The sequence below is a fragment of the Indicator indicator genome, chromosome 2 (genome assembly GCF_027791375.1).
Source record: "Indicator indicator isolate 239-I01 chromosome 2, UM_Iind_1.1, whole genome shotgun sequence".
Lineage (NCBI taxonomy): Eukaryota > Metazoa > Chordata > Aves > Piciformes > Indicatoridae > Indicator > Indicator indicator.
Window position 1 is genome coordinate 32859833 of NC_072011.1, and position 25971 is coordinate 32885803.

General features: G+C 38.9%; 1 protein-coding gene across 1 annotated transcript in view; it reads right to left on the reverse strand.

The window, feature by feature from the left end:
* Positions 1-7603: 7603 nt before the first annotated feature.
* Positions 7604-25971, reverse strand: part of NID1 (nidogen 1) — a 45109-nt gene continuing 26741 nt past the window's right edge. The window contains exons 13-20 of the mRNA XM_054399316.1: positions 21900-22124; positions 21062-21234; positions 19243-19369; positions 14267-14438; positions 12257-12414; positions 10784-10907; positions 9615-9727; positions 7604-8044 (exon numbers count right to left, since the gene is read on the reverse strand). Of these exons, the coding sequence (XP_054255291.1) occupies positions 7923-8044; positions 9615-9727; positions 10784-10907; positions 12257-12414; positions 14267-14438; positions 19243-19369; positions 21062-21234; positions 21900-22124 (1214 nt within the window). The 3' untranslated portion in view covers positions 7604-7922. The remainder of the gene's footprint in view (positions 8045-9614; positions 9728-10783; positions 10908-12256; positions 12415-14266; positions 14439-19242; positions 19370-21061; positions 21235-21899; positions 22125-25971) is intronic.

Here is a 25971-nt window from a genome sequence, read left to right on the forward strand (position 1 = left end):
TTTGACATCAAAGATTAAATTCTGTGACCTGCCTGAAGGCATATTGCACTCAGAGCTGTATTTTGCAGCTGAATGTTTTGATACCCTGTGACTTGACTGACTGTGTTTTAAGTATCTCATGAGCTCCTAAGTCCAATGGCAATGCAGCAGAACAAATGCAGAACCTGAAATACAGATACAGAAAATAGATGTCATTTCTGACATAGACTTCTGTGACACATGACTATTTCCACATTCTCCAAACCTATTATTGTATTTCAGATTGCTACATTAGAGTACCAATTTTGTCTTGTGCCTTGTTAGTGTCTGAAGCGACAGAATCCTTCATTTAAATGTTTCACAAGGCTCCCTTTCCTGTAACATCACCAGTCCTGGCTTCACTTTAACATAACACAAATCGGTGAGATGAATGTCCTTCTTGCCCTGCTGATCGTTGAGGAGATGTGTGGTCCACTCCCCTGCCATTTGCAACATCCATATCTTTGCAGAAAAGTCTGAGGGCTGTGCTCCTGATCTTCAGTTTAAGACTACCTGATGGGTAGCAGAGTTGCTGATCTGATTCCTATGTTAATAATATTCTTTTTAATGGCCTAAAGTTTCAAAATATTCACATCCCTGTAGTGAGCTTGAAGCTGCTGACACCACACGATACCAAACATTTATAAGCAGACAGTAAAGTGGCACAGAACATCCCTTGATGCTGAACACCACCAGTAGTCATCACTTCTCAGTGAATCACATGAGGAAATGAGGAGAAGAACCAGAAGGAATCTTACTCACCACAGATATGACATTGAGACCATCACATCCCCTTCTGCACACTCAGTCACTGCAAGGTCCAAATTTCATCTGATGCATGCTCAGCTCACTAGAGCCCGACCTTGCCCAATGCCCAGGCTCCAGGAGAACTTTAGATGAGACATTTCTTTGCTTGTCTCACACCACCCTTCTCAGTGAAGATCCCTCCAAGTGCTCATGCTCTTAAATATGCAAAACCCTTTCAGTTTCATTCTGACAGTAATAAGTCTCCCATGTTTATGCCAGTCCCTCTAAATTGCAGTATGGTGGATTAATTCAGCTCACACATGGAGAACAAATACAGATCTCATTTTCCAGGACTTCTGTCAGTCCTAGGACTTTCAGTAGAGAGGGGTAGTTGTGCAGCCCCTCCCTGTTAGTTCTAAGAGAAAACAGGACCAGTAAATGGATAAAGATCTATTTTGTGTGCTGTGTAAGTATCTATTTTGTCCTATAAAATACAAATGCAAAGAGCCATGAAGAATAACATGCTTCCAGAATGACCACTGACGCCAACTACCCATACCTCACCCTAAAAAGTAAGCTTAGTGTCAGAAATCAAATAGTCTCTACAGACACTTCTTCTTAGAACTTGTTTTCACGATTGTCCAGCCCAAGTATTAAAGCTCTGGTCAAGGACCTAGACAATTGCATCCATCTACCCAGGACTCATAAGATGAAGTCCTGGGTATATCTCTGTCTTTTGGGGCCTTTAGGGCTAAAAGAATATCCACAAACTGGAGTGGATATTCAGTGGAGTGGTCCACTGAAGACCACTAAGATGATTAGAAGACTAAAGTATATGCCACATAGGGAAACAAGGTGAAGCAACCTTCTTCTACCACCTAGAGAAAGGACCTAGACCCAAAATCTTCACAGAATTGCATAGGCAAAGGACAAGAAGCAATCAAAGTTGCATCAAATAAATTCCTATTGGACCTGAGGACTTCAACACCAAAGTGGTTCAGTACTAAGACACTGCCCAGGGAGGTTGTAACATCTCCATCTTCGGAGATTTCAGAAGTTGACTGGACGAGGTCCTGAGCAACCTGCTCTTATGTGCAAGTTATACCAGGGCAAGTTATACAAGTTGAGGAGGGCATTGGATTTGACAGAATCCAGAGATTCCTTACAATCTAAATTTCTGTGTGAATTTTCTAAGAAGTTAACATAAATTTTTGAAGAAAATAGTAGATGCCACATAGGGAAACAAGGTGAAGCAACCTTCTTCTACCACCTAGAGAAAGGACCTAGACCCAAAATCTTCACAGAATTGCATAGGCAAAGGACAAGAAGCAATCAAAGTTGCATCAAATAAATTCCTATTGGACCTGAGGACTTCAACACCAAAGTGGTTCAGTACTAAGACACTGCCCAGGGAGGTTGTAACATCTCCATCTTCGGAGATTTCAGAAGTTGACTGGACGAGGTCCTGAGCAACCTGCTCTTATGTGCAAGTTATACCAGGGCAAGTTATACAAGTTGAGGAGGGCATTGGATTTGACAGAATCCAGAGATTCCTTACAATCTAAATTTCTGTGTGAATTTTCTAAGAAGTTAACATAAATTTTTGAAGAAAATAGTATCATGTGTGTTGGTCTCTTTTTTTTGCCTTTTGGTTGTTGGGGTTCATGTGTGTGAGAGCTGAGGCTTCAGGAGAAAGTATTATTCTTGATAAAAATCTATGAACAAATTCTTAATGTGTATTCCTTAACTTCTGTACATTAGTTGCTCATTAACACAATGCTATGGTCAGTGGGTTACTTGGTTATTCTGATTCTAGTGGGAAAGAAAGAGACTGGAAGGGTTTCCAAAATCTGCTATAACTTAGCAACTCTGCATCTTAGTCTCCCTCATCCTATCCCCAGTAGCATACTGCTGAACAAGCCACAATCCACAAAAGCATAGTACATACTAATTGCTCCCCAACTTCCCAAATTTCACAAACATTCGCATGCACTGCCACCTTCTTCCTCTTCAGACGCCTTCCACTACAACTCCTCTTTCTCCATAAGCCTACACTCAGTTCCAGGGAAGATTTCCACTGTCATCCTCAATATACAAGTTAATGGATCAGATACACAGTCACCACTCGGTATGACTCCCCCAACATCTGTATGGCAGATCATCTTCCTCATCTTGCAGGCCTGGCACTATGCAGCTCCTCTGTTTGCTTCCTGTGTGTTCTACCCCACTGGGTAGGAAACACTGCCTGTGCAGAGCAAACGTCACCACAAACTGAATGGACTCTGGTGGCTACTTAGGACAAAGAAGCCAAAGGCCCCTTTCACCAACCCCAGAATCCTTCTGGAAACAAAAAAAAGGACATTTACTGCAACCCCATATGCTCTGCCATAAAGCAGCAGGGAAGACCACTCACTGCATTCCACTGGCCAACAAGCCCTTTGTTAGTCAAGCAAAGCTCCAGAGTCATCAACATGTACATCTGTATGGCACAATACACTGATCTTTCACCTGTTTTACTGACATGGTGTCTTAAACTTATAAATAAGATAAGGAACAGATTTCAAGTGGAAAAGAATTTAAAGAAAGGAGGTGATTCAATCACTTAATGAGCAAACCGCTTCCAAATTCCCGGGTGGGGACTTGAGTTCTGGAGGATATATATAGTTCTTACAGACCAGCCAAGCTCTAGTCTCTATAGCCATAGGTGTTTGTTTTACACTGTGAAATACTACTCAAAAAACAGATTGCAGTTAACCATGGGTTAAACTGATGCATTGTGACACTGCCATTGAGAGGCCATTATCCTCTGGTAATCATCTGTCATTCTTAATTATACGTCTGCAAGCTAAAAAACTAATACGTTGTGACAAAACTGTGCAACTGGAGAACTGCAAAGCAAGCAGTTTGCCAGCCTGGAACAACTGAACAAGACACCAGGTTTTAAAGAAAGCCACACTGGATTTTCATCATGAGGTTACAGGTTAAAAATTGAGTAAAGTTGGGGTTTTCAAACAGCCTTCAGATGAAGAGATGGCTAAGCCACCCATTTGGCCATCAGGAAGCCACTGTTGCTTTCAGTAGATTTGACTTTTTTCCAACTTACAACATTAAATATTTTTATGCATGCTGGAAGATCTGAATTGTAACACTTAAGAAAATGTTTAGCCTATCTCTGAATAAATCTAGGCAGTATTTCATCTTATGTTTAACCTTTGAAGCAATTCTCCTTTCCTGGGAAAACCTGGGAATCTACTAATCTATTTTCTTTTTTTTTTTTAGCAAAAAAGGTGAACTGCAGTTAAACTGAATCTTCCTCACTGCTACACCAGAGACTGACATGATTACCAGTCCCAGCCTATTATAGTAACAAAAAAATGTTAATAATGAAACAAAACACATCCCATTTTCTGCTACCATTTTAACCCCAAACACAACATAAAAACACATCTGCAATTTACATGCTCCCTGAGAAAGACTACAACAATCAAACACTAGTAAGCAATAGTCAGAAAAAGGATTTGGTAGATGAATTAGACCCATGTCAGCATGAGAAAAACCCAGCTATAAAAAGGTGCCATGAACTCTCTAGGGTTAGAAGAAGGAAATGGAAAACTCACATTTTTAGCCTTCAAAATACCGGTGAACTTTTAACTGAAAAAATGTGATAGGTACAAGACACACACCCCGGAATGGTTAGTGGCCCAAACTGTGATTAATAAGGAACTCAAGATCACAGATCATTTTAGAGACCAAAAAATTTAGCAAGATTTAATGAGGAAGCAAGTATGCATAGGAATGAACTACAGACCCAGAGCATACTCCCACCACCAGCAGGTTAGCCTTAGTGAGGCCAGCTCTCTTTCCCTTCAAAACACCCATTGATCCCAATCTTGGCAGCTTCCCATCTTGACTGCAGCTCTCTTTCTCCACTATAAACTTGCCTGGCAATCACTGATCACCACATCCAGGCCTGACCCTGACCTCAACTCAGCTTCTGAACTTGACTTTGGACCTACCCTGTCATTATAGATTTGCTTGGTGGTCTGGCCCCTCAGCTGAATCCAACTACTCTCACTGGCACTGCCTGCCTCACTTGGGGAATGGTGGGACTGGTCACTTGTGGGGAAGTCACTGCTTCTGCTGGCTTTGTATCACGCCCTGTAGCTAGTCATCCTTCCCTAAAGGAGAAGCTTTGCCCTTGCTGCACCCTGAAACAGAGCTACAACAGCTGAAGCTAGCACCAAATATTTTATGAGAAATAAACTCTGATGTTTGAACTTTTTAAAATTCCTCAGTTTTAGTGACTGGAACAGTGAAGGTTGCTTTGAAATTATGCAGACTGCCACATCTGAACTACTGACACAGATCAGCTGGAACTTCCTCTAACCAAGTGCTAGCTATTGCCAGCAGAGATAAACAGCAGAGTTAACAAAGAGACACTCAGTATGAAAACTCAGGGCATAGTAATAGTCTTTCTCTCATACCCCAACTCAAGCATTAACACTAGAAGTTCTATTGAGATATATTTTCCTTGACATCTTGGTCATTGCTCATTGTGTAGCACCAAATTAACTGACTGGGGATTAGTAAACTAGTAATTGACATATTCTGTGGGTCCAAACACAAAGCAGGCCATCATAAATTTTAAAGGATCAGAATAAAAAAATAAATAATCAAAGCATACAGTAAAGGAGAAACTAAAAGCCCAGTTCCCTCCAGTTCCATGTACAGTCCCCAGCATGGATCAACACCAATCTCCTCCTGTAACTCCACACACCACCCTTTAGATTGCAGCAGCTCTCTTTGCTGTGCTGCTGTCCATTTTGTAATGGCTCACTCAACAGGCATACTGTTCTCCAGCAACTCATCTACACAGTACTACAGAGGCTTTTGCTAGCCTCCTTGAGGCACTGACATGCTGTATTTGCAAAAGTGGAGGAGTTTAAAACTCAGCCATCATCATATCCAGTAGGCCACACTTCACTTAGCTTGCTACTTGCCCCACAGTCACAGAACATCTGCAGCCACACAGAGCCTGCATGCCAGGGCACCAGCTAGCAAAGCACCCTGTCACCTAGAAACTTGGCACTAGGGCATCTTTGTGCAGAGGGATGAATTCTGTCCCCCATTTAATCTAATCCTTGTTCTGTATTTCCACTAATGTAGATGCCTGAAGTACAGCACAACCAAATTACACTTACCTGACAAACATAAGAAAGAGTTAAAACTCAGCAAAAAGTGCATCAAAACAGAGGAAGCTGCATGCTCCTTAAATTCTTTCAAATATTCATTTTGCATAAAAGTAACCTAATGGTTTCACAACACACAAGTCCCAGCAGCAGTTTTCCCCCTTTTCCCCATATAGTGCTGCATCTTAGAACAGAAGTATCATCACTAGATGTAAGAGTTAGCTTAAAACCAGAACTCAGCAGGAAGAGATTTGAGACATCACATGTCACTTCCTTTTGGAGGTATGACTTTTTTTATAGAAAATAAAACCCAAAAGTTTTTATTGACTGTACTGTAGATACCTGTACAGTGTAAACTTTAATATTTCACCAGATATGTGAATAATTCTGGAGAAAGAGTTATCAAGCACCTTCATTTCAACAGATCTTTCATATTTACAATAAGACATACCTGATTACGTGTATTAATAAAATGAATTAAAAGCTGGAAAAAGTTACACAAAAAATCTTTTAAATGTTTACATGGCTTATTATTTTATGATAAATATACAATTAAAAAGGAAGATGTCATACAGTTAAGACTCAGAACTGGCTCTGTTTAAAACCGTTAATGTAGTGTCTGGGAGTGAGGAAATGGTAAAGTTAGATTTCTGCTCTTAGTGGAAGGGTCACATGCCCGGCTTTTTGTTTTTTTTTTTTCCCCTGCTGTTGCAGAAAAGCAGGTAAGTTTCCTTTCTAACACACAGTGTGAAAGTCAAACCTCACTCCCAGATTTGTGCTGCTAATTTGAGACAGAATACGCATTTTGATTTTCCCACTCCATAGTTAGTGGTGATGATGAAAACTCAACTTTGATTTTCAGCATACCTTTTTTTTTTTTTGCTGTTACTGAACACTGGTACACAAATGAGGCACCACCATTTTAAGCACCAAGACACAGGTGACTTTTCTGGAAAACAAAGTTTTAACTGGCATGGTTTCCCATGGTCTATGAAAAGGCACGGCATGGTTTGCTAAAGGTGAAGGATGACTAGGATAGGATTCAAAGATGATTTTCAGGCTGATAGAATCAAACAGAAATATTATTTTAAAACTCTCAGGAATTAAATGTAATTGTGTGCCCCTTTAAAACCAAACACCTCCAGAAGCATCAACATCCGTTCTCTGAAGAACTGTCGGGAATTGAGATCTATCTCTAAAGTTTGTTTAGTGGATTTTAGGAAACTACTCAGGAATCCACCTCGGACAGAAGAATAAAAATTCTTAAAATCGAACAAGATTTTCAAACACGTCCCCTAAGCAGCACATTTATAATCATGTGCTGTGGGAAAGGACTACATGACCCAGGGTGAGACCCTCACAGCACAAAGAAAAAGTACTTTGGTAATCTCAAAAGCTGAGATTCAAATTCTGGAAGTGGAAGCACTGCTAGTGGGAAAGAATGCAATTAGACATAAAGTCTGTGATATTACTGGGTGTTCCCACCCACATCTATTCATCCCTGGGACTGCTTTGTTTTTTCCCAGCTGGAGATATGATCCAGCCACATGACAGGCTAAGCATGCCACTATGGCGATAACTGCTGCATGACGCCAGGTACAACCCAGTCTCAGGATTCGAGTCATGCAGTCCTTTTGACTCTAGGATTTATCTGTTACTTTCATTTTGACAAAAGACAATTCCTCCTAGTCCAACACAAGTGAAGATAAGGCCTCCACTTTTACCTTTGAAAACAAGAAGATAATACTACAAGGAACAAGATGCAGCTGGACTCAACCTAGGCACCTCTGCCTTGCCTAACTGCTACAAAACAGTTGCTGCCTCTGTGTATGTCTGTGTATGTGCATTGTGGCTTGCTGTCAGCAGCATGGAGCACTTATCTTTAAGGTCTGATTGTGTTGACAGGAGTTAATTGTTTACAGCACATTTTCCAAAAGGTATCTGTTGCTCTAAAGCTTATTTTAATGTTCAGTTTCTTTCGATACAATCCACTCCAACTGTGTTGTCAGGGCAGCGGCAAGAACGGCCTCCTGGGGTAGCCAGGCAGAGGTGAGTACAACCGCCATTATTCACTGTACAGTAGTTATGTCCTGGAAAAGAAGAGAGATGTAAAATGTCAAAAAAACCCAAAAGCCAAACCACAATGAAAACACATAGATATTTAAAAAAAAAAAAAAAGGGTGCAGATTTCATGACTACAGCAGAGAAACAAGGCATAACAAAACTGAGAGAAACAAAACTGCTTTAGGAAGACGGGATTCATCACATCTCTTGTGTCAGCTTCTGATAATCACCTCAAAGAAAGATCTAGATAGCAGGACAGGGCAGAACAGGCAACATCAAAAAACCCCAAACAAAACAACCAAACAAAAATACCAACCCCAAAACCCCAGACTGTTCCTGAAATGTCCTTCATAGCTTGGCCTAGTAGTCACAGACATTAGAATGAAAAGCCAGTAAGGGAGGAAATACAGAAAATGCAACAAGGTGTACAAAGTCCAGAATTATATGGGACATCATCCCTGGATGCCATCCACTACAAAAAAATAAAAACATAAAGAAATATAGGATTGTCCCAAGAGGGGAAAAAAAACCCCACAAACAAACAAACAAACAAAAAAGCGGAAGTCAGGTGGATGAGGAGGTGGAGCACATCAATGTTGGAGTGTAAAATGAGAGAGAAGTGCCAGGAGCAGTGGATCTGAGGGGAAAGGCATCCCCCAGAAAAAACAAACACTTGAAATAGATTTATGATGAGAAAGAAACAATACCAAGGTTGTGAATATTACATACAAAAATATTTACACTGCCTACCAAAATAAAACTGTGAATTAAGTATGAATAACAATATAACTGATTTCTTAAATTAGGACATTTATATGAATCAAGCTTTTGATTAAATTAAGTTTTTACTATATATAGAATAACTTGCAGATACAGGGGTTTAGGCCTAACGTAAAAACAGCACAGCTCCTACAATTACAGCCATGTTGTAATAATAAAAAAATGACCCCTTCTCCTAGCTGTGATTTGCTAAGATCCACATAACCAAACAGTGACAATGCTTCCCAAAGAAGGAATTGTTATTTCAAGGGTATCAACTTCCTCTCTTCTGTGCTTCACAAGGGGCTTTTCAATAACATATCTGAAAAACTTAACATTCAACAGAGCAGAAAGCTCAACCCAGCCACTCTACTACCTGCTGTTTTCTGAATACTTTTTTAAAAAAACACCAGATCTGGAAAATCATGAGCTGTCATTTAAACTTAAAAATGAGTAAATAAGGCCCTAATCATGAACATAGCATTTAATTTAGATGGTGAAAACAGCTGCTTTTGCAACATCAGATCCTAATCTTGACCATACATTTGTCCTTTCATAAAGGATAGAATAGGTCCCTTCTTCCCACCTTATACTGGCATATGTGCATATTCCCTCCCTTTCATATGGCAACCACAACTTCTTTTACGAAAAGAAACCAATCCACAGAACAACAAAAAACAGCAGGTGGCTTTTAATCTCTTAGTAAAGAGAAATCCAAGCACTAACCAGTTGTTCACTACCTACCTAGATGAGTTGGCAGCCTGTCAATGGGAGCTAAATTCATTTACATGCTAAGGCACTGCACAGCTGTAAAAACTTGAGAATCGTTTGGATTACCTCCTGGGCACTGAGCAAAGGCTGTAGTGATTCCATAGAGACGAGAGCGCTTGTGAGGCTGGAAGTTATCCTTTTCTATCGAAATCGTGCGATCCACAGCTACAACAGCATCCCTGCCACATGCAGAAGAGAGAACACAGAAAAAAGATGAAGGTGGGAATACAGGGGAAAAAAGAACAAAACAAACGAACCCAACAGGGAAGAATTCTGAAGTAACTTCTTTTTTTAACAATTAGGATGCAGCACCAGAAGCAAAATCCTCCAAGATAATTAAAATATGTAATAACCCTCATCCTACACAGCTAAGAAAGTTTGCAAGGAGCCAGAATGGGATGATGTACCTCTACAGAACACATTCTCCATATTCTGCCCACCTGACATTTTCTATGGTATCGCTGACATTGCAGCTATTATGCATGGACAGTGTTGCATCTCAGATAGAGCCTGATATCCAGAAGGCATACAGCTAGTGATGAGCAATATTTTCTTTCTAGAGACAAAAGGTCAGTCAGCTGACTGACAGACCTATAACATGCTGTTTCCTGTTCACACAGGCCTATTCTTGACTAGCATTTCCCAGCTCTTAGGTTCTAGCTTGGAAATTCTTACAATTCCTGCCGCAACTGATGGACCCTACACAACTATTTATGTCAAGGAAAAATAAATGTTTAAAAATGCGGACTGGATTTTTTTCTAGAAAATATAGTAAACTCTTGAGTCATGATCATATGTCAATATTTTGGATCGTTCATAAAAAAGAGAAAAGAAGAAAGTAAGGGGTTTTTTTTTCTTATTTTTGGTTGAATATTTAGATGATATATGGCATAGAAAACCACAAATGCTTAATTTCTGCCCTCTTGCCCTATTCAGCAAGTACAGCCACTAGGGAAATATGTTTGAGCTCCCACTCCTTTCCAAAAAATATTCAGTGTTTAAAAGTGTTTTCTTAGAGCACAAATCACTATACTGAAAATGAAAACTCAGTTAACTGGCAACATCAATAGGTCAGCTCTACATATCCACTCCACCCTCCATCATCTGTTGCCAGGAGAGAAGAAACACAGGAATGTGTGAGAGGTCAGACCTAAGAAATGCAGCATGTACTTCAGTTTATACCAGGGAGAAAAACAGATTAGAGCATCCTGTAATTTCTTTAGCAGATAACATACCTTCTCCAATCTGTGTAGTATAAATTCTTCCCATAGCTTGTAACACTAAAAGGATACTGAATTCCTTCAAGGATTTTTCGTCGACCAAGATGATTAGGGTTCATGCATTCCAGCCTCTTGGTACCTGGAAATTAAACAACTAAGCCTTTGAAAGTGAGCAAGATAGCTCTCAGGAGGGATGAAAGACAAGCATATGTAAGCATGAAGAGAGTCAAACTTCCTGGAAGTCTTTTAGTATGATGCTTAGCTAAAGATCTCCCCATGCACTTGTCAGCATTTGCCAAAGATTGGATGGAAAAGTACTTGGTGCTAATGCTAACTAGCACACCACCTAACTTACAGGAACACAGATGTCTAGTGCAGCCAACCCAATTATGCTGAGATTTCTGCAGCACATACCACATCCTCAGGCTGGTGTGGAAGTTGACAGAAGGCCTCCTCCATTCTGGAGGCACACTTCAACCACTAACCTGTTCCACTTCCTCTGGAAGGCATTTTTGCAAAGTCAGTTTGGTGAGCATGTACCAAAAATGGTTGCTGGGTTGGGCCATGAAGGCAAGTCTTCAGGAAGAACATCTAACTTGTAGATACAAATGGAATGTAAAAATGTCTTGCTGTAAAGTTACTACACATGTTGGAAACACTGCTAGTGAAAACACCTGTAGTTTTCTCTTAAACATTAAGTTTCAACATTAGGAAAAAAGAGAAAGCTGCAAGAACAAGAGAAGAAGCAAGAAAAAAGAAAAGAAAGGAGATATATTTGAAGGTTAGAGAAAATAGCTTCCAGTGAAAGAGAGAGCTCAATCTTTTAAGTTTATCAGAAACTTGAAAGGTGACTTCAAGTATAAAAGAACTTCCACAGGAGATCTCTGGCAGAGTCTATATGGAGAAGGACAGAAAGATTAGGAAGAAAAATTCAAATGAGAATTAAAAGCACACTGGTAAGACACTGGCACAAAACTAACAATGGATCAGTGGCACCACCTTCACCTCTTGATCTTTAAATCTAGTGTGAATTGCTTTTCCAGGAGCTGTTTCAGTCAAATATAAGCCAAATTTTGCCTAAGGTTACAGGTTTTAGCGCAATACTGCCAGGACAACATTCTGTAGGGCCAGATTAGATGAATCAGTGTTTTTCCCTGGTCTTAAATTCACAGCTTCTTCTACAAAGGCCTAAACATCACATAAAGAGATGGCCACATGCAAGACACACAGATATAAGCCCGCGTGGCATTAGTGGAGAATTTTGTGATCAGAATTGCAATCTCTGAGCTTGCACAGGGTCTCATGTGAATGCTTATGTGCATGTCGGTAGTAAAGACAAATTAACAGAGAGATTATTAGAGTGAAAAAGAAAGGCATGAAATCTGAGATACAGCCCACAGGGCTACAAAGATTATTTGGCCATGCATAATTTCAAGATTGGACAACCTCATTCTACTATTATGAATAAAGATTTCAGCATCTCTTTACCTGCATCTACCCAGCACAGCATTGAGGAATAAGGATCAAATGTCAGTCCATTTGGTAATCCAAGATCATCTTTAACAAGAATTCTTCTGTTTGTGCCATCCATGTAGGAGGTTTCAATTTTAGGAGCTTCTCTGTTCCAGTCGGTCCAGTACAAGTTTCTTCAGAGGAAGAAAAAAGGGAAGACATAAGACAGTGACTGATCTCAAGACTGTTGTAATTAAGGAAAATGCTAAGGACACAAAAGTTACAAGCATACATTCTAAATAAATTAAATAAATGAGTAATAAACAAATAATTAAACATAAGCATGAAGGACCACACTGCACTTTGATAGAGAGGTAACAAAATTATAGTAAAGTTGTAGCAAATATTACACTTTCATTAAAAACAAAACCAGCAAGCACACACACAAAACCAAACACTTTCTCTTATTTATGTTGTGTGCAAGATGCCAGACAAGAAGACCTCAATTTCAACAGTTTTGAGGACCAGTCAGAAAGCACATCTACAGTTCTCATTGTCTGCCATGTCTGCTCAGGCTAAACAGCAGCAGCATTTTCCATGCATTTGTGGGATTTGTTCAAAACTACATTTTTCTTTTCAGTTTACCAAGTTAGCAACATACAAATGGGATCAGAGTAGTTTATGGTCAGGGAAAAACTTCAGAGAAGGCCATTAATTCAGTGGTGCTTAATTATTAACGACTATTTGTTGGTGGTGTGGTTTTTATTTGTTGTGGGGTTTTGTTGTTGTTGTTTGTCTTTTTTCCTTGGATGCACTTTGGTGGCTAAGAATTTACGTAGCCCCTCAATGTAAGCACCTTTGTAGTTTACTCCCTAATACACACAAAAATCTACTAGGAGTCCACACTACTTAACCTTAACCCAGAGCTCTACTCTGTCAGTGTGCTTCTGCATGGAACAGAGAATTCAGTACCATTACTTTCTCATTTAATTTTGCCTCACGGATGGCGTGTGTTCTTTTCTCACTACAAACCTTATTTATAAACATCTGGGATGAGGATGAGTCTTCCCAAAAAACTCTTCTTGAGTAATATAGTAATGTTGTTCATAAATGAATTCTCACTTAAGAGAATTGCCAAATGCCTATTATATTAATTAAACAATTGTTTAATGCAGCGTGCCAGTAATTCAAAACTGAAAAGAAAGTCTCTCTGCTTCTGCGCTTCCGAGTATTTTGGCTGAAATGCTTCTTCTCAGCAGTGGTCACGCTACAGAAAGTTGCACCAGAACAATAGCAGGCAAATTCAGACATTAATGAGCAGACATGCAGTATGGCCATGGACTCTGTAGTAGTTTTAATTTTCCCTGTATTTCTTCCAATATTCAGAGAGAAAGAATGGTTGGACTTGATGATTTTAAAGAACTTTTCCAGCTGAAATGAATCTGTGATTCTAAAATTGGAAAATATTTATACTTTCCTATTGCCACTCCACTGGGCTGTTTCTGTGACTGGAGCTTACAGCCTCAATTTTTAAAATATGTCATTATCAGCACCTTCACACAGAAGCCTAATAGGACTGAGGCAACTAAATGACAGAAGTGAAAACAATGACAAAAGAGGCACCACAGAAGTTTTCAAAGAAGGAACACAATACAGGAAGAAGGGCTGTCATAATGGAAATGAAAATATAAGATTGCTTAATCTAGTATTTTAGATCAGTAACCTTGAAAAAAGAAATTATTAGGTAAGGGCAATGCTTGTTACCCTGCACAAAATGTACTGAACGTTACAAATAAATATTGGACAAACTTCTCAACAAAATATCACAGTATTACCTAGCAGGTATTTTAGAACTTTTATTTCCAGTGTACCATTCAGACACAGGTTGTAAGTGGGTTGCTCCATTTCTGCTTGTTAGCAGTTTTAGGAAAAGGTAGTCCTATTATTTTTTACAGACAGCCTCAAAATATTGACTCTGAGTATATGTTCATGTTAAATAAATAAAAAGTCAGACTTTGCACTTAAGTCTTGGCAAGATAACCATACCCTCTTACAGGATCTGCAACAATTGCTCTAGGGTTCACCAGGCCAATGTCAAAAAGGATGCGACGCTGGCGCCCATCCAGTCTAGCCACTTCTATTCTATCCAGCTGAGAGTCAGTCCAGAAGATGTTGCGACCTAGATGATCTACAGCTATCCCTTCGGGGCTTCCCAAGTCTGCAGGAGAGCAGAGAAAAACATGCCTAAGAATTATATTTATTTCCAATACACAATGCCAGCCTCATAAGCATAACCCTTAACTGAGTTACGTTTTCTTCAATTTTCTGTCTGTAGTCCAACACAACCTACCTCACATCACTTGGAAGAGGAATGCATGATTCGCCTTACAAAGTTTAAATACACAGAACATTCAGAAACACACACCAATGACAAAATCTATGAGGAACCACCTAACTCATCATGCATGTGAGCTTTCCTTGGGTGATGGACACAGAAAGAGTTGATAGCAGAGAAATAAACAGCAGAGATCATGAGAATCTTACTCTACCCTCCTCAGCAGGGTAGATCTAGAATGGATCTTACAAGCCTTAGTATTTCCCCTTCTTTGGTACTGGCATTGGTGGCACTTCTCTGATAACTGGTTTTATGCTATATTTAGCCAATGTAATACTTAAAGATAATCAAACTCCAAAGCACTAGAGAAACAATATTAGCTAACTGATGGGATTTAGACCCAGTTCTTTGTTTTTGCAGAGCAATCTTTTTTGGAACATGTTTTAGTACTGAATGTGCACAATTTTTCTCGGACAGTTAGTTGTTCCAAAACCAACAGGAAATAACAGATAATGACCCTAGTGCTTTAGCATTAGTAATTTCTAACTCAGATGAAGGATGCAAAATAAATAGCACTGCAAGATTTAATTCAGCCACTATGAAAAACTGCTCTATAGTTTTCAAGGTTCACACATCCACTAAAAAGAGCAGGCAGGCCATGTGGAATGTAATGAAGCCAAAGAGAGGTACAAATCAAGTTTAGTAAAATTTCAGTTGCAAAAGAAAATGAAAGAATTGTACATGGTCACTCCCAAAAAAGAGGTTTGTATCAACCAGATGCCGAAAAAAAGACACATTTCACATGCAGATCCACACATCATGTAAATATCCAAGAATGATGGAATGTGGCCCATTAGCCTTCTATTAATTCTAAAGTTCATTTACTGACAGCCAGTTTGTGATACAAACAACATTTCTGGAGAAAAGGCATTTGGTCCAGAACACTGAGTAGAGCTGTCTAAAATTTGCTGCTATGACTTTGTAATGAATAATAGTTGCATGAGAGGTTAAACAGCCTCTGGTCCATCAGACGGGCAGACTATATTTACCACCTGGACACATGACATTTGGATGTATATTCATTGCTGAAGAGGTGGAAAAAAGCAAGTAAGATGTAGCTCATTGCTGTTGGCTCACGGCTTGTACACAGGAAGGGCCCAAGAAAGTTAATGTGAATCAGCTCTCTCTTTACTCCTCACAGGGGCACTTGTGCATACTTCAACCTAGTTACACTGGCTTCATGTTACTACTTGTACTTCTCAAAATTCCTCTGTGGAGCTAAACCGGTCACCTGCAAGAAACCACCCCATGTATACTCAGATCCACAAATGTTCCTGCTTCTTTTCTTGCTAATGGCAGAGGATGCTGAGAGTAACCTCATTTTGAGGTAATGTCAGCAACAATCCCCAGTCTCTGGGATCAGATGACCACAGACTAAATGGTGTAGGAGCTACCAATCTCTTTTAGTAAACAGAAGTTATCAGGCAAAAGATCTGCTGCCCCAGTTCCCTGACTAGCTTACTTTTATCAGTTTCCTTGTTTCAGCTCTATGCCAGGAGATTTAAAGAAGCCTAAAGTGTCTTTCCTGTCTGGTTGACAATGAGCCAGAAAACAACTATCCTGCCCTGGAAGGGCAAGGTAATACATAGGCTTCATGTATCACCAGTCTTTTTAGAGATACAAATGTGTTTCTGCTATATTGTCACAGGCGTAATAGAGTCACAGGCTCTGCCCTGGGGACAAGCTTGTACAGGCATGTTACAGATGATATGCCTTAGGCACCTACAACAAAGAGAAGAGCTCTCCTTCTCCATCTGCCTCCACAGCTGCAGAGCTCAGAAAGCCTCCACAGGCTATACAGCTGCAGGGATAGATGAGAACTGGATGGGGCTCCACAATAAAACAAGTTTCTGCAAAGCAATGCAACTTGGATCACAAGAGCTTTAACAAACAAAAATGTAGTGCATTCCACAAAAATACATGTGAACTCAAAAAAGCAGCTGCAGCTCACAGGAGGAAAGAGACAAAGATCAAAACAAAACAAAGAATTCCCATGAGTCTCAGAGTGAAGCATTTCCCTATTTCCTGAAATGTTAAAATTTCAGGTTTGGCCAGGATAGAAGACATCCATTCAAATATTCAATATTTAAATTTATTTTATTCTGACTCCTTATCATAGACCCCATTAGCATACTGAAAGTAAAGTGCAACATCACTTCAGGAATAGCATTTCCTTCCTGTGTGATCAACCACAAATCATGAGAGATCTTTACACATACGATGTGTTTTGTAGCAGATAAAAACTCATGAGGTTTCTATGTGGCAATGAATCATCTTGAATTACCTAATATAAACTAATTTAGCTGAAAGTCTTCACAAGTATTTTGAAAATATTTTTAAAATATTTTAGACACCTTTTCAATGCACGCACACACACTCCCATTAGACAGAGTAACTCGTGGCCATATAAATTTAGCAGTAGTCATTTTTGACACTTTTTAAAGTGCAGAATCTGAGAAAATACTTTAATGGTGGAAATTGGAAAGCCTTTCCCCACAGAATTTGTAGTTGTACTGGCACACACATGCTTGCACTACAGGATGGAGTCACTTTCAGATTAAATATGTTGGGATGAAAAAGAAGTTTTACAAATATCTCAGGCATCAAATTATACAGAAATATGACAGTCCATAATTGCTGGAATTTTGAGGGATGGCTTTAAGCTCTCCCTTTTACCTTTTCAGGACAATAGCAAGATCCAAGCCACCCTCATCTCTCTATTGCCCCTAACAGCCTAAACTCAGTTACAACAAACTGGCTATTCTGAAGAACAAACTCTGGGATATTCAACACATCCAAAGAAAAAATAAAGCAAATTTATTGTAGTTTTAAAACTGGATGATCATTTTGCTAAAATGATTTCCTAATTTTTATGACAATATCTGTAAAGGATCCAAAGCAAGGGTAACCTCCTCCAAAATCTTGATTTCACAAGTATTCTGGGATCCTCAGGACACCAGTATTCAAAAAATGCCTCCAGCTATTTTTATTTTCAATGCTCCCTCATTCACTTTGTTCTCTAAACCTGTCTTTTCTCTCAACTCTTTCCTTAAAAAAAAAAAGTTTTCATATTTAAGATCCATGGGCTTACACTTACCCTTCTAACACAAGTGATCACGGACTGCAGTGAGCAGCATAGTCTTTGGGGGAAAGAGCATAAGAATAGGATCTAAACTGTAAAGGCACTAACTTCACAATACCCTATAATCCAAACCTCAAATCTGTGAGTAGTTCAAATGAAACAAAGTGGCGTTACTCTTATTTTACAACTTGAGTGAGAGTCATAGAAAGTCATAGCTGAAAACAGTTTCTAACCACCTTTCAGCTGTTTGATCCCTAAACACAGGACTAGAGAGCAGGGGTTCTCCTCTTCAACGTGAATGCTCACCAGTCCTTTCTCAGCAGAGAAGGCAGCTGACAGGAAGAGTGCAGGAGAGAAAAGGACTACAACATAACCAAATTTCAGTTAGCCAGTGGATTACCTGCCTTGCTTGTAAGAACAAAAATCAAAGAGTGGCATTCACAGACATTATTCCACGTTAACATAATGCAGCTCTTCCATCAGCTTTAATTTTGCTGGTGTTCAATACCCACTTGACAGCAAACTGACAAACTGTCATAGTCCTTTCAGATCATAAATACATTGAACAACAATGGGTCTACTCCAGCACATGATCTAGGTTTTAGTGATCACTTTCCTTCTTCATATATTCACATCTTGTAGCCATTGCATCATTGTAAGCTTGAATAACATTGTTCAGAGTAGTCTTAACTTAGCCTACCTATGTGTTCCATTCCTCATGGCCAGGCACATGGGACCTTTTCAGGAAGGGTGCTGGACTGTGTTTTCTGATCAATATGGTGGACGTGACTATAAAGGAGGTGGGCTACAAAAAGGCTGCCAGGTTAGGTACAGCATAGTACAACCAGCGGTCAATACAGAAAAGTGAGGTCTTGAGTGCTCTTTTGAAATCCAGGATGTCATGAACTGGAGATTTGCCCTGAGAGTACTACCTGTGCTGCCCCACTATAGTGGCAGCCCTAAGGATGCCACCATGCTTAGAGAACTGTAAAGGCTTTGTTTTGCTTTGTTAAACACAGAAAAAATATAAGCACAGCCTACAACAGTAATTTGGTGCAGAAATCCTCTAAACATTCCTGTGAGGAGCTGAGACGTGGTCCAAAGCCAAAACTGAACCCTGTGCCCATTAGTGCCTTGGGATGTGCTCTAAAAACACCACACTGGCGTGATTCGTCTTTCAAATCCCTCATCCTTCAATTAAAACGTCTGCAGTGATTTTCACAAGACATTCAATTGTTAGACAGAAACAGTATCCTGCAACTGCAAGCAAGGACAGAAACATCTCACTGATATATTGCTTCTACTTCTGACCTTAGTCGATTTAAGGAGAACTGGCCTCTTTCCTATCTTAGTAGGCAAGGAGAGTGAAGAGCTATTGCATAGGAAATAGTTATTTTTTCATTTTATGTTATCCAGACTTTTTGGTTGTTGTTTATCCAAATAAAACCAACTTGTAATGCAACACCCACGAAGTACATATTACTAAATTCAAGCCTCTGACGTAATTCCTAGGGAGTAACAAGAGAAAGAATTTTGTGCTGTTACCTGTTTTGATGATGGTTGTTGGCTCCCCACCATGCAGGCTAGCCCTGCTGATCGAAGGGCCACTGATGTCTGTCCAATAAACCATCTTGTCCATGCAATCATAAGCAACTCCAATAACAACTTTGTCCTGTTGGGTCAACAAGCAACTTACATCACCTTATAGTAAACAACAATTATTTGCCAGCAGCACTAGCTTATATATCTAAATCTCAAGCCTGTAAACACAAAACTCTTGAGGAAAGGTGACAGATGGGGAAGACAGGCAGAGAAAACAATTGGTGAATAGTTATTGTAGAACAGCTTAGAAAAATACTTTCAACAAAATGTTCCTTTTAACTAGCAGACATAATTTACAATTATCTTCTTTCAAAGAAGCATTGTAGATATTATTACTGAACAGCTGGTCTGACTTTGACACTTCACTTGTATATCCACTTAAAGAAATTTTGTTATTTTACTGTGGTATTCTTCACATGCTTTTTTTCTCCCATCCTTTCCCTTCAGAGAGGAATAATGACTTCTGTCAAATCTGATGTGTTTCAATTGCTTTGTCGCCTTTTCTGCTTTTATAATTCACAACTTCTTAGAAAGATGATCCTAAAGCACACATGAAAGCATATGTGCTTATTCATCAGCCTACATTGATGTTGTTGGTTACAAAACAACCTGAACACCTCTAGACTACTAACTGTTACTTCGCTAATACACAATACTTGAGAGGACACTTAGCAGAGACTGTAAGTTTCATTTCAGTTGCAGATTTTAAGGAAGAGTTGTAACTTATCTCTTGGAAGCTTTTTCCTTAAGATACTTCTAATTAATTAATTTAAACTAGATCAAGTAAATAACATGACTAAGTGATGAATTCAGAATTGGGTCTCTGTATCACTAACTACCCTGTTTTGCACACAATATTTTACTTTACTTTTATGCTATTGCAGTAGCACTATAGATAAGAATCAAAAGCTTGATTTTGCCCTTACATCACAGTACAGTTTGTGATACTACTTACTGAACTCAATTTGTGCAATTTAGTCAGTATTTAGTCTATTAGATACTCAGAGGAAGACAAAAAAAGAGGCCAGTATGCTGCCTGGTATTGCTATCTACTATATAAACACAGTAACACCGGAGTGAAAACAAAAATCCCAGGCCCTGGGAAAATAATTTAATGCAATAGAATTGGAAGTGAGAATGGGTTGGCAGGTGTCACAGGTGATGGAAAAGACAGGTTCTCACCATCAAGGATTCATTTTCCAGGAAAAAAAAATCTCAAGAAAATAATCTCAAGTAAGTGGCAAAAAACTGGGTCTGCACATGGAGAAGCGAGTAAAAAAGAAGAAAAATTATGTATCTCTGTAGCAAAGAAGTGCAAAGAACTGATCGAAAAACAAGAAGAGATTAAGGAAAAAACTTTTGAGGGAGTAAAAGAGAAGAAGAAGAAAAAAAAGGATCTTTCCACCTGCTGCTCTTGATAGGTCTCCTAGATTTTTATACCAGAGTTAGAAAGCCAAAGGAAGTGTGAGTGTAGGAGAGTTTATATGGTGTTGGAAGCATGTGAAATCACATGTATTAGATTTTTTCGTCTTATGAACTATTCTTTACAGGCAAATCATTTTTTCTATAGCTCAGTTCTAGGCTTTTTCACTAGTCAGGTCAGGAATTTACAGTGACAAAGTGACACGACACTGAAATTCCAATCAAGAGTAGAAATTAATTTTGGAATTTAAATTATCAAATTACATAGACAAACACTCTGGCTTTCATCTTTGTCACAAATGTTCTAAAACACATGGACTTAGCACAGTAGGTTACTTACTGGAATATGCAAGAGTGCTTTGGCACCATTTTTCTTCATACCATTCCCTTCTAGTGGAACGTGTTCAATTTTACCACTTTGGGCAAAGAGCAAGTGTGTTCCTGGTGGCAGAGGTATTGTATCTGGTCGAACAGACGGCCCAATAACAACTGGGGGAGCGGCTGTGCTCAGACCTTTTTAATAGAGAAGGAAATAGATGGGGGGAAGGGATGGGGGATGGGGGACGGGAAATTAGCTTATACAGAATGAAAAGACTCTTTGTATTTGCAGAGATACAGTAACAGTCTGACTTCTAAGAAGGAAACAGCCCTAAAAGCAGACAGTAATAACTATAATCAGATGCAGAAAGCTTCTGAATTTTTCCCCTTGGCTGACAGAAGGCACGACAGCCATAATAGATCTTTTGAGCTCCGTAATTGCTCTTTCATTAAATGTTTAGCAAAACCTATCTTATTTTGCATCTAAAGTGAGGAAGATGTAGGAAGAAGCATCCTTCATTTCCTGAGGCAAGTCAGTTACCACATATTCAGATTTGCCATAGCTCCCAGAAGGCAGAAACTGTAAGGACCCCACGCAATTTCAAGGCAGGAAAGAAGTTAGAAAACCATCTTCTCTTACAGAGGCTCACGACTGTCATCCAGATGCCCTGGCTGAAGGAAAAGTGTATGCTAGAGTTATAAAATAGATGCAGCAGGAGTCATAGCATCACTGGGAGAACAAAGATCTGCATTATTCCAAGTCAGTGCTGTGTCTCAGGTGCATGACTAAGCCCTACATTTGGAGACAGTACACTTGGGTACAGAGACACCCACAAGAAAAAAGTGCTTCAGCTGCTTACATGGTGGTCGAACTCCTGGGCCACTTCTGGTGCCATCAATCTCATTTCCATCCCTATCCACACACCAACAATATCCACTACTAGAATGGCACTGAGTGGGTAGGTAATTTCCATGCTCATCACACTGGGGAATGAAGCGACCAAGTCTTATCTCCCTTGGGAAGAAACTGCCTCCACTTCCAAGAGCTACTTCTTGTTCACGTTGGCATTTGGTCTTTTCCAATTCTGTGGGGGAAGAAAAAAAAAAAAAAGACCAGTGAATAGTTCTATTTTAATTAACAATTATGTTCCAGTAACACTTAACACATGCTGACCACCTATAACACAAGTATTCTTAGCACTGGAGGAACGTGGTACTGTTGCAAACCATGTTTGCATGTTCAGCAATACTGTGTAAATGCGACACATTTGCCTTAAACTTAGGTAATTTTATCTTTCATTGCCTAGTTTAAAACAGCCTCTCTGCAACTTCCTACATAGAAGAGTGATAAACTGAATCTGGAAAACACTGTCTTTTTCCTAGAGGCACATAAGCAAGAACATTCTCTCCAACTTGCAAACCTGTTGTCTGTTCTTTAAGGCCCATATGACTAATTAGCCAGGCCATACAGTGGGTAAGGTTGTGTTTTGGTTTTGTAATGCTAAAAGTCAAGTTTCCCTTAAGAGTCACAAGAGAGAATCACAACATGAGAGAGAACCTAGGAAGTGAAATAACTCATTGCTTTGATGGATATTAGGTTTTCAGAGTTCAGCTATTGAGCTTGTGCACTCTTTTGGTACTTTTGGACCTAAGAAAGGAATTGCAGGGACAAATTGCCCAGTTCCTGGAAAAGCACGTCAGTAAGACTATACAGAAAACAGGAATGCTAACTACTACGTATGCAGAGAATGATGAGATGCACAATGTCTACACCACATACATATATACTATTCTGGAGACTATAGAGGAAAAACTAAATTTCCAGATTATTAGGAGCTTCAGGGATTCAATTCTTTTGGTTTCAATTTTACAAAACAGTCTGGATACAAAATATGTATCAACTTACAGTATTATCAGTCATACAATAAGGAATGTCATCTGGATCAATACACCCTCCTAGATGCCAAATTAAATTAAAAGACTATAATAAAAGCAATGTTTTTCTCTCCCTAGACAGGGAAATCTGGCATAGTTTTGCCTTATATTTGAGATGTCTGAAGGGTTCACTGTATTGTAAGAGAAACAGCTCTAACTATGAGAGAGTATCTTTTTCCTGTCAATGGTTTCTACAGACAATTAGAAATATTGCAAACTGTCTCCTGAAGAGACTTTAACATTACACTTCCATTTATTCCTTCCTTGTTTTCACATTGCCTGGTGGACAGCATTAGCTAAGTATGGCTCAAACTGGACTTATCCCAGCTAAGTAAAAAGCTAATCCCATGTGCCCAGACTGTTGTGGTGTAAATCACACAAATGCAAGAGAGAAGGGTATTTTTTTATTATTATTTAAACTAGTTATGCAAGCAGCATAAAAGCTGCTTGGATAAGTTTCATGCACCTGGACACAATTAGAGAATAAATGTCTGGAGAACAGCTCACTCTGAACAACTGAAATATTTGGCATCAGCTTTAATGTGGGTGGTAGAGAGCCTCAAATCAACCTACAAAACCAGACCCTGAAGCTAAGCGTCCATTTTCTATCTCAAATTTTGTTTGCATGTATTCAATGAGCTACATGGAATGTAGGTAAAAGAAATGTTGATTCCAGTAACTGGTTAGTTTTGCCACAGTGTGGGTTGTTTTACGCTGCATGGCTCATAAATGGACACACTCCAATTTTCTTCACTGCAGAGCAGAATCTTCATTGCATTCGTGTCACTTTTGAGGCACACTATTGACTCCTCAATGGGAGATAAAAGGAAATATAAAAACTGGCCATTATTCCCTCCCACCTGAAACTCACAGAATTAAAGCATATCCACAGCTTGCAACTTTTTAAAACCAACAGACTCCATCAACTTTATAAAAATGAGTTAGCAAATATGAATTATACAAAGGAGTGTGTATATATCCCAGACAGGACCCAGCAGTTACACATAAAATATATTACATTGTCAGTAACTTGAAATACCATTGTCTGTTCTAATTTCAAAAGAATGATTACATTTGTATCTGCAGATTTTATACAGGAAACTGATGGAATTTTTCAAGTGTACTTATATTGCAATAATCCAGATCAATCACAAACAGCTTGCAAGTATGCAAGCAGCCCCGCTAAATTAAGAAACTAGTCAAATTAATTTTGAAAGTTAGTACTCAACCTCTAGAAGGCAGAAAATATGATTTGTTCTTTCTAAAACAACCCCACCAATGCTAATGTTTCAGTTGCATAAAAAGATGCCAAGTAACCTACTGACACTCACTTTTAGGAATAACTATGTATTTTTCTGTTTCTGTGCTCCCAAAAGTCTCTCATACTTATGGTAACTTTTTTTAACAGTATCAAGTGCAATAAGTAATTTATGTTAAAGAAACATTCTGAAAAGAAATAAAAATCAGTGTTACCACATTCATCAGTGTTAATAATTTTAAGCTGTCTTTCAATATTCAACTAGTTTCAACTCAATAACATGAATTTAGCCTCTTTAAAATTTATAAACCAAAACAAACCCCTAAACTAGTTATGACAGCCCAAACCAAACACTTGGAATCCATACTGTGTTTTTTCTATCCTTACCTCTGAATCATGATCAGTTTAGAGGCACCTAAAGAAAAGTAAACTCAATCCCAGTCTGGTGTTGGAGCCTATGCAGCAATAAAAGCACAGTAATTCTGGATATAGATGACAGCTAGTTGACATAATCTGCTTATACTGTTATATATTTTGCTAAGTGTGCTTAAGAGAACATGCTCTGAATTTTGCAAGTGTTAAATTGCATTCATCAGCTGTCTGAAATGAGGCTAACTATGAGAGAGCTTGAAAGATGAGGCTGACACGGAAAGTACATTTCATGCTTTGATGAGCTAACACCACAAGTTGGACAAAACATATAACAAGAACTCGCACTTACTTATGTAGGACAAAGACTACTTGGTAAGCCAGTTTCTAGACACAAATCTTATGGCTAATAACTTTCCTTCAGCATAGCAGCCTCAATTAAGGTTCTTAGTGCTGTTCCTTTAATATAAATACAGTAATATTTCAACCAGTCAAGACTTTGCAAAGATACAGAAAACATTAGGATAATTCTCTGATCTCTTGATTGGCATGAACAAAACTGCCATTAACTACAGGAGTTATAGCTACAAACAAATAACATTTACTTGGTATAACAGCACAGTTGCCTCTACTACTATTCCTACTGTAGCAAATAGAAACCAGGTCATACCTATTTCAAGGCTTCACATATAGGGCTTAGCCACCAACCCTGATTTTCAGAGCTTCTTACCATTCTTGGAAGCTGCATTTTAAAGCCAAGCCAAATGATCACATAAATTATGAGAAAAATGGTATACACTAGAGTTAGTTCACACTGACAGAGATGGAACAAACAGTAAGAGCAAGACTTGGGGGTAATCTTCAATGATGCAGGGAAGTGGGGGTGGCAACAGACTTTTATTAACAATAGACCCAAGACTTCAGAATCTATGTTTAAACATTATTGATTAGCATTTTTTATAATATTGAGTAAAAATCTGTTTTTGTTGCTTTTTGATGCAGCCAATGCTTTGCTGATGAAGGTAACACCCTGACATAATAGCTGTATGCTTCCTTATGGCACTCTAGGTATACCCAGAGGACAGTATGATTTTTGAAACAAAGCACCATAATGTAGGTTACCTTAATTTGGTAAATTACAAAAACTGAAAAAACACCTGAGTCAATGGACAGATGTCATAAAGTAGCAATATTTCTAGTAAGTTCCCATCTCAGTTTTAAACTTCCTTAATCTCAGTTTTAAATTTCCTTGTTAATAGATTTAATTCTTAAATTAGGATTACAAAGGAAAATATACAACCATAGGCTGCAGCATTTATGGAAGAGAAATAGCCATAAAACATAAGAAAGACAGAAGACCTCTTCACTAG